The 16,798-nt window shown below is 39.0% G+C and overlaps 2 protein-coding genes across 4 annotated transcripts in view; one reads left to right on the top strand and one right to left on the bottom strand.

Moving 5' to 3' along the window:
- Cenpp (centromere protein P) overlaps positions 1 to 16,798 on the top strand; it is a 210,215-nt gene that overhangs the window by 147,658 nt on the left and 45,759 nt on the right. The window lies entirely within an intron of this gene.
- The window catches only part of Ecm2 (extracellular matrix protein 2), a 34,190-nt gene that overhangs the window by 11,225 nt on the left and 6,167 nt on the right, over positions 1 to 16,798 (bottom strand). The window contains exons 2-6 of one of the 2 annotated variants that reach the window (XM_076573306.1): positions 10,706 to 10,982; positions 7,507 to 7,695; positions 4,667 to 5,158; positions 2,647 to 2,762; positions 818 to 953 (exon numbers count right to left, since the gene is read on the bottom strand). In XM_076573306.1, the coding sequence (XP_076429421.1) occupies positions 818 to 953; positions 2,647 to 2,762; positions 4,667 to 5,158; positions 7,507 to 7,695; positions 10,706 to 10,961 (1,189 nt within the window). In that variant the 5' untranslated portion in view covers positions 10,962 to 10,982. Of the gene's footprint in view, positions 1 to 817; positions 954 to 2,646; positions 2,763 to 4,666; positions 5,159 to 7,506; positions 7,696 to 10,705; positions 10,986 to 16,798 lie in introns of both variants that reach the window. The other variant, XM_006992274.4, reaches the window with a different exon arrangement.

Raw genomic sequence — 16,798 nt, 5'->3', positions numbered from 1 at the left:
TCACTTTTTCAGTACTGCTTAATAACTGTGTTTCAACTCAAGTTAGCAGAAAGTGTTGGGCATTATACTTCAAGAGCAGTGCTAGATGATTATGAAGATGAAAAAGAAAATTAGGCATTCTTGTCTTAAGGGAATTCACAAGCTAATCAAAGGTGTCAGGATTTGTACAAAATGACACTTGTGTGTAGTTGCAGTTCTACATATCACTGGAGAAAGAAGAAAGAGAGCCCACTCTGGCATGTTTAGACACTCCTCACTGAATTGTCCATCAGAAAGCCAAGCTGTGGGGACAGCTTCACTTCCTGCATCATGGGTACGGAATTAGCAGAACTTCAACTCACATACTCCAGAACAGAGCTGCCGAGGCTGCTGCCGTGAGGTTTCTTGCCGCGCCCCCCCCCTCCCATCTAGCACTGCCGCACACACAGTGCATGTTCATTCTTTCTTTACACAGAATTGTCATGCACTTGGATCGAGATTCCAGCATACAGAAAATGAAGTAGCAATGCATATGGATACAGTGAGTCACCCAAATACATGGTGCTCAGTTAAGTGCAACTCTTCAGATATTAAGGGCTTGTAAGAGAGTTACTGTGCTGTGAGTGACGAACACCTGGCATCATTAAGAAAAGGTTTTATTTAAGATTAAGGCATTTTTTGTTTTAAAAAACAGCAGGACATTGAAAAAGGCAGTAGGAGACATATTTCTTGGGTAAGTGATTAAAGTTAGCTTATCAACTTAATGGTGAAGTAACCTAAAATTTTCTAGTTATGCATTTAGCAATACTGTGAAATCTTGCACACAAGATTTAAATACCTGATAAACTTTCTTCATCGATAGACTGGAGATTGTTGTCGTTTATTTTAAGTTCTTCTAGTGTAGATGGTAATTCTGAAGGAATATGTACCAAATTATTTCCATCCATGTTCAGACGCATTAACTTCTTCAAAAACTTAAAAAACAAATCTCAGAATTACCATTTTTTTCAGTCACAGCTATTTCACACTATTTCCCATATAGTGGTCAGTCTTAATTTTGTAAGGCCAGAGATTTTACCTTCTTAGCAATAAGTAAGTTTCATTAACTGAATGTAGTAATTTGAACCTGTTGTGAATGCTAATAATTAATTTTAATGTATTTATAAAGTCCAGTTTCCCATATGCACTAATATCTATGCTAGAAAAATGATTATAAAATAGCACTGTTCACGTGGACAGAGAGGGAGGGGATCTCAAAGGACTTGGAGGGGAAGAAATGATCAAAATATATTTAAATTTAAAGTTGTTCTAAGTAATAAAAATATAAAAAATTTCAACTCCAAGTGATTGTATATGATCACCCAAACAGCTGACCTTGAGAACAGTATGTTTCCACGTTTAGGTTGTATGTTAATTGCAGGTCTCTCCTTCACCACAAAAAGAAGAGAACTAAAGTGAATATGTGGAATGATTGATTTATCCAGGGATCATAAGAATCATTTCCAGTTTTTACCAGGACAGAAAATCTCCAAATCAAGAAGTAGATAATCTATGACATTTTTGTCTTACTCAATTATAAAATAAATCTATGACCCTCTATACCAGCTGTTGTCTGGTCAGAAGGATGGAGAATTTGAAGCAGGCATTGGGAGTCCCCCCATCTGCCTGCCTAGACTCCAGAGAACTAGGAGAGAATCCAAGAGGCCAGTCATTCATTGCAAGGAAAGATGGAGGGCCCAGAATATTATCCAGAGGGGAGAAAATTAGCCTGGTGAGACACAGTGTGCTTTACAAATGGCTTTAAAGCACATAATTTATGTGATCTTTTATGCACACCAACCTTTCCTCTCTCGCTTCTGTTTTTGTTTCCCTGAAATTCTCTGATCTAGATGAGTATTTTCTACTTTTTCAAAAGAATTTTTCAGTCAAATCTGTTTTCTTCAAAGGTTTCCTTCGTACATGTGCTGCTGCCCTTTCTTTCGCTCCGCCTCATCTATTTCACGCTAATCTTCATCGAGCTCATTTGTTTTTAAACTCTCCCTGCCAAAATATTTTCCAGCACATTCTGTCTACTGTGCGGAAGTAAGAAAGCTTCACTTTACTGGCCTGAGCATTTTAATAGAGGCTCTAAATATGCTCTCCTTTATTACTGGACAATTCTTCACATGCCAAGAGACCAGACTTCAATGTAGTTCACCTACTGGGGAGAAACTGTTCTTTAAATTCAAAACATTAGTTGTGCCTGATCTTATTGTTGCCATTCTTCTCATAAGCTTAACATACGTAAAGCAGCAAACTATAAGCAAAAGAAAACTTGACTATAATTTAAGGACATCAGAGAAGAAACTTAATGTAGAAGAAAATTAACAATTAAAAACCTTTCTGCTGCCGGGCGGTGGTGGCACACACCTTTAATCCCAGCACTCGGGAGGCAGAGGCAGGCGGATCTTTGTGAGTTCGAGGCCAGCCTGGTCTACAGAGCGAGATCCAGGAAAGGCGCAAAGCTACACAGAGAAACCCTGTCTCGAAAAACCAAAAAAACAAAACAAAACAAAACAAAAAAACAAAAACAAAAACAAAACCTTTCTGCTTATTTTTCCCTTCCCCACCCTCCTCCAACCACAGCCAACAGGAGTCATCTTGTCACATACTAATGGAAGTGTGTACCTTGAATGCTTTTGGACCTATGCCTGAAGAAGTGATATTATTTCTGCTCAGATCAAGCCTTTCCAAATTTGGTAATCCATTAAATGCTTCATCCGGAATGGAAATGATTGAATTCCCTAGGATGTACAATAGTTGTATTAGAAATGTGCATATATAGACATGTACATATATACTTAAATGAGTATGCATGTCTCTATATACATGAATATTAAGAGAGAGCTTTATATGCAAAGGAAAACAATATTTATAACGAGGACAGAAAATATATAAACAGATGCATACTTGAAAAAATTACAAGATTGGGATGAGACAATTTAACAGTCAAAAATATGTGTCTTGGTCAGGACCTCATGTTTCAGATGAAGCTACTTAAAATAACTACAATAAACTGTTGGACGGGGCTAATAGCATTGTGCATTCACAACAAAGGTGTATTTCTGTGTTTCCTTCATATTTTTCCATTGCCATTTTCCTGGACTTGGAAACATGATGCTGTTTGTATCTAAGAAATCAAAGAAAAATCACTCAGTGTCTGTGAGCATGTTTCCTTCTCTCTCTCTCTCTCTCTTTTTTTTCCCCTGGAGCTGAGGACCAAACCCAGGGCCTTGCGCTTGCTAGGCAAGCACTCTACCACTGAGCTAAATCCCCAACCCTGTTTCCTTCTCTTTATAAGAAGCTTAGGAAGATCTTGTCTCATAGACCCAACCATTTCTGGTAGTATACCTTTGTCTTCAAGCTAAAGGATTCTTACATCCATCTGTTTTATGGACTTTTGTCTTAACATTTGGCTAGGTACAGTCATCAGTGATTTTAAACACCTTGTAAAACAAAAGACTGTATAATCCTATATGGGTTATTATCCCCTCCTGACTTTAGTCTTTCACTAATTGAGTTTCTGTAAGGCAGAGGATACCTGCCACATAGGCCGCAGGAGAAGGCTTTGCTAGGCATTCGAATTCTTTAAGTGGTTTTACATGAAAACCTATTGTCTCGGAGACCTGACAATCCGTTTAACACTGGCAGTGTCCTATTGCAGACTTCTGTTCCTGCACATATCCCTTAGACCCATCCAGGTCTCCTCACCTCTGCATCCTAAGGGCACCATAAGCCAGACACTCACACAAATGAAATCTTAATACTCCACTACTTAGCGCTTTCCCTGGTAGCCTGATAGAGACGTGGGCAAAGGGTCTGGTCACCACACTCTCTTTGGAATGGCCAAAGGAAAGAAAACAACTGATGGTACAATCACTGAGGTTGTGGAATAGCCCTGACTGCTGTGGCAATGGGACAGCCACCCTAGAAAGTGTTGGGTAAGTTTCCTAAAAATGTGTTTTCCTAAAAATGTGTTGCCATGTCTCTCAGCCTATTGTGCTGCTTCTAGGAGTAATGAGAAATGAAGGTATAGGTTCCCACAAACATCTGTATATAGGTGTTTTAGCAGCTACAGACAAAATTGCCTTAAGCTGAAAAAAAATCACACATTCTCTAGCTGACTTATATAATAGAACACTGCTCAGCAATAAAGGAAAATGAACTAGTGATTTTTAAAGCATTAGAAGTCTAACTACAAGACTACTTACTGTGTGATTCTATTTAGTGAAACTTTATTTCTGTGTTCAAATCAGTGAACACAGAAAACAGGTCAGTTTCTGTGGTAGCCAACAACTGGAGAGATGGAGATATGAAGAATTTGGGGAGTGATGGAAATATTCTTTATCTGAACTATGGTAATGTTCACATTTATAAAAACTTGTAGAACTATACATTATAAATAAAGCTTTATCACATAGACAAAGTGTACCCCATTAAAGCTAAATTTTTTAGATGCTCCTTGAGAAATCGCCATTTGGTTAGAGTTTGCTCTAAATCTAAGCCATTCTTCAGTGTGTGCCTGTCTCCTGCACAGTTGATCTGTATGAAGACAATAAAATCAGTTCCTATTAAATCAAAGCAATATTCATAGGGCAGTAAAATTCACCATTTATATCTGAACCCAAAATAAGTTGTCATCTCTTACCCGCCAGCTCCAGGCTTGTTACGTCTGGAGCTGTTATTGGTGGGATCTGGGTAAAGGCTGCATGGGTGCAGCTGATGGTCCTGTAGGAAAGGGCGCAGCTTCCGGGCAGGCGTGGCCTGCCTCTTGGGGTACCAGGTATTACCCTGGAGGGCATCCGGAACACATCTCCTCTTATGGCATCCTCCTCTTCCTCTTCCTCTTCCTTCTCTCCTTCCCTCTCTGTCTCCTCATTATCCTCTTCCTCCCCTAGTCCATAGTAGAGTGGTTGCTGTGCTGACCGCCCTTCCTCCTCAGGCCTCAGCTTTCCCTCTGCTCTTTCCTCATCACTGTGAAGCTTGGTAGGCCCAGAGGTTTCTTTCTTGTGCTCCATATGATCTTGAATTTCTTCTTCATCCTCCTCAGATTGAAGAGCTTCTTTTATGACTCCTTGATCCATTTCTATCTGAGGAGGTGGCACTTGCTTGGGAAGTGTGTTAATGGATTCTCTTTGTTCTGAAGAAGCACCAGAAAATTCAGTTTCATCATTTAGTGTTCTACCACTGAATAGAGAATAGGAGGCTAATGATCACAGAAGGATGAAGTAGCTGGGGTGGTGGGGGGTTGTAATTTGATGATGTTAGTAAATGGAAAAAGTCATAATGAAAATGAGGTTAATAAATAGTCCCTCTATTTGACTGCTATATAAAGATAAAATAGAGTTGAAGTTAACTAACTTTATTTCTCTTTTGTAGGATTTGCTGTGGATACAAGATTTTTGTGTCTGTGAGCCTTAGTACTATTTTTGCATTAAATAATGTAATATTTATTTTCACTAGACTATTATGCAAATTGGTAAACTAAAAAGGGAATAATAGTTGAGCAGTGGTGACGCACACCTTTAATTCCAGCACTTGAGAGGCAAAGGCAGGTAGATCTCTTGAGTTCGAGACCAACCTGGTCTACAAAGCTAGTTCCAGGACAGCCAGGGCTACACAGAAAAACCCGTCTCAAAAAAAAAAAAAAAAAAAAAAAAAAAAAGAGGGAGGGGTTATAATATTACCACATTATGCAAAATAGAGAGCAATTTTATTGTAAGGCTTTGATACCATTGGCTAGTACCATTACAATAGAAATTGTTCTATAGATCTTTCACAGACAATAGAGAAGATATAGTCCACATTGTCTCACTTTGAGTCAAGAGTTGTAAAGAGAAATGTGTTCATAGTGCATAGATTTTCATCCATCCAAATTTATAAATCTAATCATCTTTCTATTTTTTAATTGATAATCCTATACAAACTAGCCCCAGAAGGAACACAAAAATAAAAAATATCATTATTTGAAAAAGTTACTTGTGATATCCATTCAGTGTATATTACAAAGTCTGAAGTTTTTTTGTTTGTTTGTTTTAGTTTGGTTTTTCGAGACAAGGTTTCTCTGTATCGCCCTAGCTGTCCTGGAACTTGATCTGTAGACCAGGCTGGCCTTGAACTCAGAGATCCTCCTGCCTCTGCCTCCCAAGTACTGTAGTTAAAAGTGTGTGCCACCACCGCCACCACCACCACCACCACCTGGCTTGAAGATTTTTTTTTTTTACATCTGTAGCAAAACATTCAGAAGAAGAGGGGGAAATTGGTAAATGGAAGCTAAAGGTATCATATTTAAACTTTCAAAATCCTTCCTGTGTCCAGGTTTACTTAACTAAACTACATTCAGGAAGACTATAAATCCTTTGGAAAAATGTCTGAGAAATTCTGAATCTTGCCTATAATAGCCTTGTATACTTCAAGGAGACAGTTTCAATGAGCATACCTTCTAACATTTTTTTTAAAGTATAATAGTTTGGGTCAAGCTTGATGATGCATGTCTTTAATCCCAGCACTTGGATGGCAGAAGCAGAGGCAGGGGGATTTGTATGAATTTGAGGCCAGCCCCAGCTACACAGTGAGAATCTATCTCAGAAGAAAGTACAGTGCCTTAGAGAAATAACTGATGGTGTGAGGTAAGAACCGATTCTGAAGTTCCTCCTGGCAGAAGGATTTTTGTAGATATTTATCCTCTGGTTGTCTGTGGGGTAGGGGGAGAACAATCTGCCTTGATATAGACAAGACAAAATGTCCCTATCTGTACCTGTCAAATTGTATAGCAACTGTTTATTTTCATAAGTCACTAGCTAAGCTTTCTTCCGGGAGGCCTAAGCCCTCCAAAGGGCACCCCTACTTGTTCAGAAACAAGTTTCATTTGAGAACAGGTCAGCAAGCATCCACTGAAAACTATGCTATCATCTCCTAGATAGAAGTGCCACCCAAGAAAACCAAGCCAGTCCACGCCTCTGTGTTTTGCTGGGATTCCTCAGTCCACTGTTGGATCCTTGCTGCCTGTGGGCTGATGGATAGGAAAAGCCAGGAGGGTTGAGGCTTTCTTTGCTCTGATTATAAATCATCCCTTGTTCTCATGATACTGGTTAGTATACTCCTGACAAGCTTGATTAATAGAATGACTAATTAATCAATAGGATGATGCATATACAGACAGACCCAAGTGAAACCCTGAACTAGTTAATAAGTCAGGATTTACTGTAGGAATTCTATTGCTGTGTCTCTAAAGCCTTATAAGAATCACACATGAAATAGAATCAGATTCGACTTGACTCAGTCTGAGAATTACAACTATAGAACTACAATCTCTTTCTGTACCCTAAATACATTTCCCTAGATATTTTTGTTTATTGGCACTGAGCTGCATTTTAAGTACCTTGATGACTACATTTATAATAATTTATACCTTAATGTAATGGTAAAGTACAAACAAATAGAAGTTAAGACTAAATTATCTGTGGTACTTTGTTTTATATTGTATACCATCATTAGAGCAGATAGGGCAGCACTCTCCTTCTGGTTTAATGGTGTAGGCACACGTCTTGGGGTGGCACACAGTTTCATCACAAAGCACCCTTCCATTCGAGCAGAGGCAGGTGCTGCAGGGCTCAGGAGACCAGACAGCTTTGTTGTACATGATCATGCCCTTTACAAAGCAGTGTCCTTTCTTTCCTAGAGAAAAAAAGAGAACACTTTGATTGATTGATTGGTTGGTTGATTGATTGATTGAGACAGGGTCTCTCTATAAAGTAGTCCTGGCTGCCCTGGAACTCACTATGTAGACAGGCTGCCCTAGGACTCAGAAGAGAATCACCTGCCTCTGCTCCCTGAGTGCTAAGATTAAAAGAGTATGCCACCATGCCTAGCAGGAACACATACTCAATGTCTTCAACCATTATCAGAATCCATGAATGGACAAAAATACAATGTAAAGTCAAAATGATAGAACCACCTGAGAATAGAGATCTGTATGCAGCCATGCACAGATTAAATGCCCTGCAGCCTTGCTGTCTGAAATGCTTTTCATTGGCTTTCCTTTTTGCTGCTGAGTGAGTTCCTCCTAGGAACTTGACTTTGAATTTCCTATCTATTTTGTATCTGTCAAGGTAGGCTAAATTTTGTCACAGGACAAACAACCTTCAAAACCCAACCATTTTTTATTTACTTAAAAATGTACAATCTTGACATGCTGAGACTCAGCTTATTGGTGGTGTGTTTTCTGTTTTAATTTAAGCCAATGACTTTTACCTATTTTAGTCCCAACTAAGGAGGCTGAGGCAGGAGGATTTTGTGATCTGGGAATTTAAGACAAGCTGGGCAACATAGTGGAACTCCCCATCTCAAAAAAGTAAATCAGGTCTACATATCAGAACATGTAGTAGTTTGTCTTTCTGAATCTGAATTACCTCAATATAATAATTTTTATTTTTTAAGATTTTTATTTGTGTGTGTGTGCATGTTTTGCTTGCATGTGTGTATGTGCACCATACACACCCTCAAGTCAGAAGGAAGCATCCCCTGAAACTTTAATTACAAGCTATTATTAACCACCTCTTGGATGCTGGGTACTGACCATGGTTCTTCTATAAGAACAGCAAGGGCTCTTAACCACTGAGCCATCTCTTCAACCCCAGTATAGTATTGTTTAGATCTATCTGTCTTCTCTTATGTTAATTGCTTTAATTTTTATATGTGTGTTTATATAATACATATATATGGGTGTGAATATTAGTATAGGTTATAAAATGAGAAGGTAATGGAACACATGTAAAATGAAAGCATGGGAGAAGGCCTTGGGAGTGGAGTGGGAGAAAGGTGAAGAGGATCAACAAAAATATGTTTGAAAAATGCCACAATGAAACCTAACACTTTGTATGCTGATTTTTAAAAATAAAACTTTTTTATATTTTATTTTTAACTGTGTGTCTGTTTTTAGGTTTTTGCATAGGAGTACAATGCCCATGGAAACCAGAATAAAATATAGGTTCTCCTAAAAGTAGAATTATGGGTGGTTGTGAGCCACCCAGTGTGGATGCTGGGAACCAAACTCCAGTCCTCTGCAAGGGCACTATGAGCTCTTAACCACTAAGCCATCTCTCCAGTCCCTAAATATTTTTTGAAAAAATAAAATAGTACCTTTCATAAAAAATGTTTGCCAGCAAGGATGGCTCAGTGGGTGAAAGTGCTTGCCATGGCAGGAGAAAATTGGCTTCTTAGGGTTATCCTCTGACCTTTACATGTTCTGTGACTTGTGGCACCCACACACATGCATATATCTTGCACACACAAATAATAAAAATATAAATAGATAAATTTAAAAATGGAATGTTAAGTATGTGAAATCACATTATGCATTCTAGTTTGGGGGCTTTTAATTTCCTTTTATAACTTAACTAGCTTTTCATTTAACTAAAATATCTTTATTGTTCCAACACTTAATGGATGCACTTGTCATTTATATTTTTAGCAAATATAGCCTAATTTCCTTTTTTTCATATAATTTTGTTTCTGTTAACTTCATGAAAGAATAAAACTAATGGCTATGTTGAAACAGGGTATGAAATACTGACTACAGAGGATTATCTGGGTTTTTTTTTGTCTTTTCAAAGTTTTATTTAATGGTAACATAATAAATTTACAGATAATATATATATATATATATACTTTTTACATATATAAAACTATAATATATTTACTTTTTTCTTCCAAACTTAGAAAACTGTTAATCATTAAATGCTAGTTTCAAAAAATAATTTCTTGAACTCTTGGGCAGAATTTCTAGCTTTTTCATTCTTTAAAAAGTCAGTATCAGCTGGGCTCTGGTGGCGCACACCTTTAATCCCAGCACTTGGGAGGCAGAGCCAGGCGGATCTTTGTAAGTTCAAGGCCAGCCTGGTCTACAGAGCGAGATCCAGAAAAGGCACAAAGCTACACAGAGAAACCCTGTCTTCAAAAGTCAGTATCCCAGCACTCAGGAAGCAGAAGAAGGTGGATTTCTGTGAGTTCAAGGCCAGCCTAGTCTACAGAGCAAGTTCTAGGACAGTCAGAGCTGTTACACATAGAAACCCTGTCTTGAAAACCAAAATTTAAAAAAAAAGTCAATATTCTGTATAAAATAAATTCAGTGGCTTTTGTTCCATTTTTACTTAACATAACTTTGTGTTGAAAATATTTAAGTAGCCCTGTGTCAAAGTCATTTGATTGGCTTCTACTCTAAATGCTGTCATAAAGAATGAAAGGCATTTTACTAATTGATACATATATTGTTTACATTATGAATATGATCACTTGCACCCATATGACGATTACAATTTTACACTGTGAAATAAGTTTTTCCCAATAATTTTGTATAAGTATGTTCCTTAAATAGTTTTTCTAAGATTTATATTTATTTTATGTGCATTGGTGTCTCGCCTACCTGTTTGTCTGTGTGAGGGTGTCAGATCCCCTGAAACCGGAGCCACAGACAGTTATGAGCTGCAATATGGTTGCTGGGAATTGAATTTGGGTCCTCTGGAAGAGTAACCAGTGCTCCCAATCATTGAGTCATCTCTCCAGCCCCCTTGAATACTTTTTAAACTTATTTTAAAATTTGTGTTTATATATCAAAAGGTAGCACAAAAACTTTCCCTTTGTAGAGTTCAGTTCATAGAGACATTTTCTCCCTCATGCATTCTCTTACCTGGTAACACATTGTAACTTGATTCTACTCCAGGAGAACTTAGAAGGGATTCTAAGTTTTCCTCCACACTGTAATCCGAGTTCACAGTGGGTAACCTAGTTCCTGGTGCCTCAGTTGTCTGTGCTCTGTGGTGGAGTGAGGAACTCTTCCTGAGTCTTCTCAGATGTACTCTCCTCCTTTGCTTCCTAGTATTTTGTTCACACTCGGTTTGGAAAATGATAAGCAGAATGAGACAAAACAAAACTGCATGTTTCATGTTTGATTTTTTTTTCACCAACTTCTAAAAGGAAACAAAATTTCAAGTTAGTAGTGACTACATTTTTACTTCTGAAAATTGACCTAGTTGTTTTATGTACAGCAGGAAGGCTTTGAGGAGGAACAGTGTTCTGAATCCTGAAATATCACTGCCATGTCAGATTCTGGGATATCTATATCTACACCAGGTCTGAGCCAGGTTCTTCTATAAAGGGCCAAATAGTAAATATCTAACCCTTTATAAATGATTTGTTCTCTGTCCTAAGTACTCAGTTCTGCTATTGTAATCTAGAATCCACTGTAGATGGCAGGAGATGGTGGCTTTGGTCCGTACAATGCAAATGCCTGCAGCAGCAGACCCCTTTGTTCCCCAAAGTGCTGTAGACTTTGGGCAACGGCTTCTCACACTGTCTGCTAGGGTATCGCCCCTCCCTCTTCTGTTATGTTCACCACTACCTGTACTTTTCTTTGCTGGGGAGCAGTGCACGATTATCCTTTATAAAAGTACCTGTGAAACAGCATCTTCCTTGAGAGGATAACTTTATCTTTTTGTTTTGTTTCTTTTTAGAGTGTGTAGGGGAGGTGCATATGTTTGTGCATCTGTGCATATTGATACAAGATATCAACACTAGATGGCTTCCTCAGTCACTCTCCACCTTATATTTTGAGACAGGGTTTCTCACTGAACCCAGAGCTCATCAATTGGCTCTACTGGCTTTCCAGCATCTGGAGATCTGTCTGTCTCCACCCCAACCCTGCTCCCAGCACTAACTGAGGTTACAGATGTAAGATTTCATGCTTTTGCAATAAGCACTTTACCCACTGAGCCATTTCCCTAGCCTTGAACTTTTTTTATTTTTAGGGGAGGGTGGTGCTTTACATGTGGAGGAATGAGCATACAGGCATGTGGAGGTCATCCTCAGGAATGCTGTTCACCTCCTTTGAGAGGGGGTTTTTCATTGGCATGAGGTTTACCAGTAAGGCCAGATTGCCTAGCCAGTGAGCCTCAGGGATCCCCCTGACCCACCTCTAGTTGTGGGATTACAAAAACATGAGTGTATCCTGTTTTTTATGTGGCTTCTGGGTACTCTGAGTGTTCTCACACTTAGAAGGCAAGTGCTTTACCAAAGGAGCCATCCTTTCAGCTCGAGGACGAGTAACTCTTATTCAACTGATTTCAAGAAGAGTTCAGGTCCCTGTATGTAGTAAAGCTGAGAGACAAATCTGAGAAATAGGTTTAGGCACTTTTGATCTGGCAACAGCATTGTGACAGATAGGCTGGTACAGTAGCGTGGGCGGGAAAAGAATCACCTCCACAGTAAGCACAGGGGTTGTGTCCAGAGGCTTCAAAATCAGCTAGGCCTTCCAGGCAAGGCCGACAGATCCCACAGCCTCTCAAGTCAGCAGCTGAGTGAGGTATCTTTCTTTAGTGCTCCCTTCACCTGGCCTGGGAGCCCTCCTTAGTCCTCTGCTTAAGTCTCTCACTGGCGGTGTTCCCAGAGATAGAGAGCCCCTGCACCTAGTCTGACTTCCGTTCCTTATAAAAACTCACTGACTTAGTTGTAAGAGGGTACTTATTTCATACAGTAATTGCCGCTTACGGGAAGCTTGCAGTTAACATTGCACTCAATAGTAAAATGGAATGTTTTCATCTCACCACTTCTGCCAGGCTGTGCTGCTGGGTCTCTAGCATGTAGTGGCATGATACCAGTGAACAAAAGACATCCAGACCTCCGGGAAGCTATGACTCTACCTTTCAATAAAACCTTGATTGTCCTTAAAGAAAAATCCAGATTGTAGATAAGTAACGTTTTATAATCTCCAGAAGTATATTTTTAATGAGAAATAGGACATAGCTGCTGACAGATTTGTTTTGTCAATGAAACTTAAGATTATAATTTTAATTCTTAGCAATTATAAACTAGTATTTGTTGAAAATTCATCTAGACTAGACAGGAAGAAATAAAATAGTTTTTTGTTGTTGTTGTTGTTGTTTTTGGTTTTTCGAAACAGGGTTTCTCTGTGTAGCTTTGCGCCTTTCCTGGAACTCACTTGGTAGCCCAGGCTGGTCTCGAACTCACAGAGATCCTCCTGGCTCTGCTTCCCGAGTGCTGGGATTAAAGGCGTGCGCCACCACCACCCGGCTGTAAAATAGTTTTATTCACAAATGTAGAAAATCTTGAATCTACTTTAAAAGCTCCTGTAATCAGTCAGGTTTCAGGATATAAGCTCAGTCTATAAAAATCAAGATTATTTCTGTATGATATAAAAAAGCAGAAGCTAAGTCACAGTGTTATTTTGTAATAGCATAAAATGTGAATTACTAGGGACTATCTTATAGAAGGTGGACAAGGTGTCTGCTCTGAAAAATGAACTCTGAAGTGCTGCTGAAAGAAATGGAGTGAGCCCTTTGTAATGAAACTGTTTACTACATATAGATCAGATGGCCCAAGGGGACTAGAGTCTCAGTTCTCCCCAGATTGATCTACACACTCGTCAAATCCAGCCCTAATCTACCAGCTGTTTTGGTAAGAATTCACCATCTAAACCAGGCATAGTGGCACACCTATAATTCAGTTGGGGTCAGCCTGGGTGACGAGATCTTGTCTCAGCATCACATTGTAGCTTATGGTAGAATTTCTAAAGCATATACAACACCCTGGATTCAATCTCTAGTTCTTTTAAAACAGCAAAAGAAGGACTGGTGAAATGGCTTAGCAGGTGAGGGTGCTTGCCACGAAGCTTAACTACCTGAGTTCTGTCCTTGGGACCCACATGGTGGAAGGACAGAAAGGACTCCCAGAAGTTGCCCTCTGACCTCCACATGTGCTCTGTGGCATGTGTGTGCGTGCACAATCACATGCACACACAGTAAATAAAGAAGTAAATATAATTATAAAAATAAAACTGTAAAGAAGAAAATGTTTCGTGATATATAAAATCATATGAAGTTAAAATCTTATTTTTTCAGTATAAAGTTTTGTTGGAACACAGCGTGCTTGTTTGTATTGTTTATGGCTTTGTACCACAAGCTGAGATCAGGCCTACAAAATGTATCATTTAGACTCAAGAGCAGAAGTTGTTATTCAAAGCTTAGAGCAATGCCTCTGAATTGGGGGTGATTTGTCCCCCAGGGGACATATAACAATGTCTAACATGTATAGACATTTCCAGTCCTCATAGTTGGGAGCAGTTCTACAGGTATCCAGTGTGAAGAGGCAGAGGGCACTACCAGTCACCCTACAGGGTACAGCCTTGCACAGCGAAGAATTAGCTGAGCAAAATGCTGCTAGTGCTGAAATGGAGCAACCCTGATTGTGAGAAAGTTCCTCTAAGTTCTAGTCATGGCACTGAAATGTTACTATAGGCAAAACATACTGCATTTTAACTGGACGGAATTAATGGTTATCAAAAGGAAGAGTAGGAAATTAGTTGTTTTCATATGATAACCTCCTTCTTAAAGGTTGTTTGTTTGTTTGTTTGTTTGTTTTAATGATTGGAGAGGCCAGGCGGCAGTAACACATGCCTTTAATCCCAGCACTCGGGAGGCAGAGCCAGGCAGATCTCTGTGAGTTCGAGGCCAGTCTGGTCTACAGAGTGAGTTCCCGAAAGGCGCCAGAGCTACACACAGAGAAACCCTGTTTCAAAAAAACAAAAGAAAGAGAGAGAGAGAGAGAGAGAGAGAGAGAGAGAGAGAGAGAGAGAGAGAGAGAGAGAGAGAAAGAAAGAAAGAAAGAAAGAAAGAAAGAAAGAAAGAAAGAAAGAAAGAAAGAAAGAAAGAAAGAAAGAAAGAAAGAAAGAAAGAAAGAGAAAAGAAATTCCACCATTAATGACTGGAGAGACAGCATGTGTGCTGGGAACCAAACTCGTATATTTTTGGTTGAACCTAACCTTTAACAGCTCAGCCATCTCTCCAGCCCCTTAAAAGTTTTTCTCCTAACTTCAGACTTACTTTTTGTTTTATCTGTTTCCAATTCTAGTACGTAAGTGTGTTAGGGAGGAATAACCCAGGTGTGGTATCCTTCGTTTGCATATCTGGCATGTGGCAATAATGTTGATGTCATATTGTCCATCTCCAGTATGTAGCTTTTGTATTCCAAAGTGTTTGGTTTATGTTCACCCTTCAGTTTGATGTTTCTTTTCTCATTTCTGAGAATTAAACTTGGGATCTTTCATATTCTAGATAACCGCTCTACCACTCAGCTGACACCTCCAGCCTTTTCTTCATTTTGAAACAGTGTGTCCTAAGCTACCTGTATGGCCTCAAAGTTGAAGTCCTCCTGCCTCAGCCTCCTAGGCAAAACCATGCGCCACAGCATTTCTGTTGTGCTCAGGTGACACTGTGGTTCCTTAGCATTCTACTTAGGTCAAGTGCTGCTTCATTGTATACGGCTCACTTTGACTGGGTCTCTGACATCATCCATGTTTCCAGTAATAGACCTGGGTGCCCTTCCTCACTAGCTGTGTCCATATACTAATGTTGGAAAGTTCTTCCTTGGCTAAGCCTATTCACGTGATAGTCCACAAGAGATTGAAACAAACAACACGTCTACAGTCTTCTTCTGAATTCATATTTCAACGAGTGCTTTAAACAAAAATTTACATTTGTAAAAATACCTGTTTTAAAAACCAAATGGGCCGGGCGGTGGTGGCGCACGCCTTTAATCCCAGCACTCAGGAGGCAGAGCCAGGCGGATCTCTGTGAGTTCGAGGCCAGCCTGGACTACCAAGTGAGTCCCAGGAAAGACGCAAAGCTACACAGAGAAACCCTGTCTCAAAAAAACAAAAACAAAAAAAAAACAAATGGTACATACAGTGTATGTAGATGAAAAGACGAGCTGTCCTAATCATAGTTTATTACAAGCATCGTCAGATATTTGTATCAAGGGCCAAAGGGTAACTTTTTGGGGCTTTGAGATCCATAGTCTATGTCCTAGCTTTTCAGCTTTCTTCTTATGGCCCCAGAGTAATCCTCAATACCATTTGCCTGGGTGGGCCTATCGATGTTCTGATAGTGCTGTGTTGAGCAAACAGAATTTGCTATTTGGGCCATGACTTACCAGCCCCAAATTCAGTATATCTTTCATGACCTCTTCTAAATACATGTATGTATATATATATATATATATATATATATATATATATATATATATATATTAAATATATATATTTAAACATAAATGGGAACAGTCCAACTTTTTTCATCCCAGTCAGCAAGAAATTCTGAGCATATGGGTACACATGTCACTATGTTCAAAACAGTCTAGCCTGTTTTCCTCTTGTAAATTACTTAACAAATTTGGTATCTGATAGTTTAACAGTTCTCTTAGTGTTTTTTTAAACAGGCTCCATTACAGTCTAGGCTCTTCCTCGCCTTTCTATGTAGCTGAAGTTCTCCTTGAGTTCCTCATCTTTCTGCTTCTCCATCCCACATGTTGGTGTTACAGCTGTACATCACCTTACCTGGCTACTCAGAAACATTCTTAGTCAAACATCTTCTGGAAGCATTTTTATATTCTTAATTTTATTTTTAAATTTACAAATAACATATTAATAGAGTCTCTGTTTTTTTTAAACTTACTGTTTTGGCCTTTTATGTTGCTTGGCATTTATAAATTAGTTTTGTCAAGTTTATTAATCAGTGCTAAAGCTATGTTATGTGCATATTCAGCTTCAGAGTTGTCTGACTTCCTGGTGCTCTCATCATTAGGTGGAGGCTTTCTGTATCTCTATTAGTGCTCCAGTAAGGGCTACTTTGTCTAATATTAATGTAGCTACTTTCTTTTGGTAATGTGTGCTTGGCATTTTTGTACCATTTTGCTTTTAGCCTTCCCATAG

Source organism: Peromyscus maniculatus, chromosome 5 (genome assembly GCF_049852395.1).
Source record: "Peromyscus maniculatus bairdii isolate BWxNUB_F1_BW_parent chromosome 5, HU_Pman_BW_mat_3.1, whole genome shotgun sequence".
Classification (NCBI taxonomy): Eukaryota; Metazoa; Chordata; class Mammalia; order Rodentia; family Cricetidae; genus Peromyscus; species Peromyscus maniculatus.
This window is presented reverse-complemented; position numbering and strand designations above follow the sequence as displayed.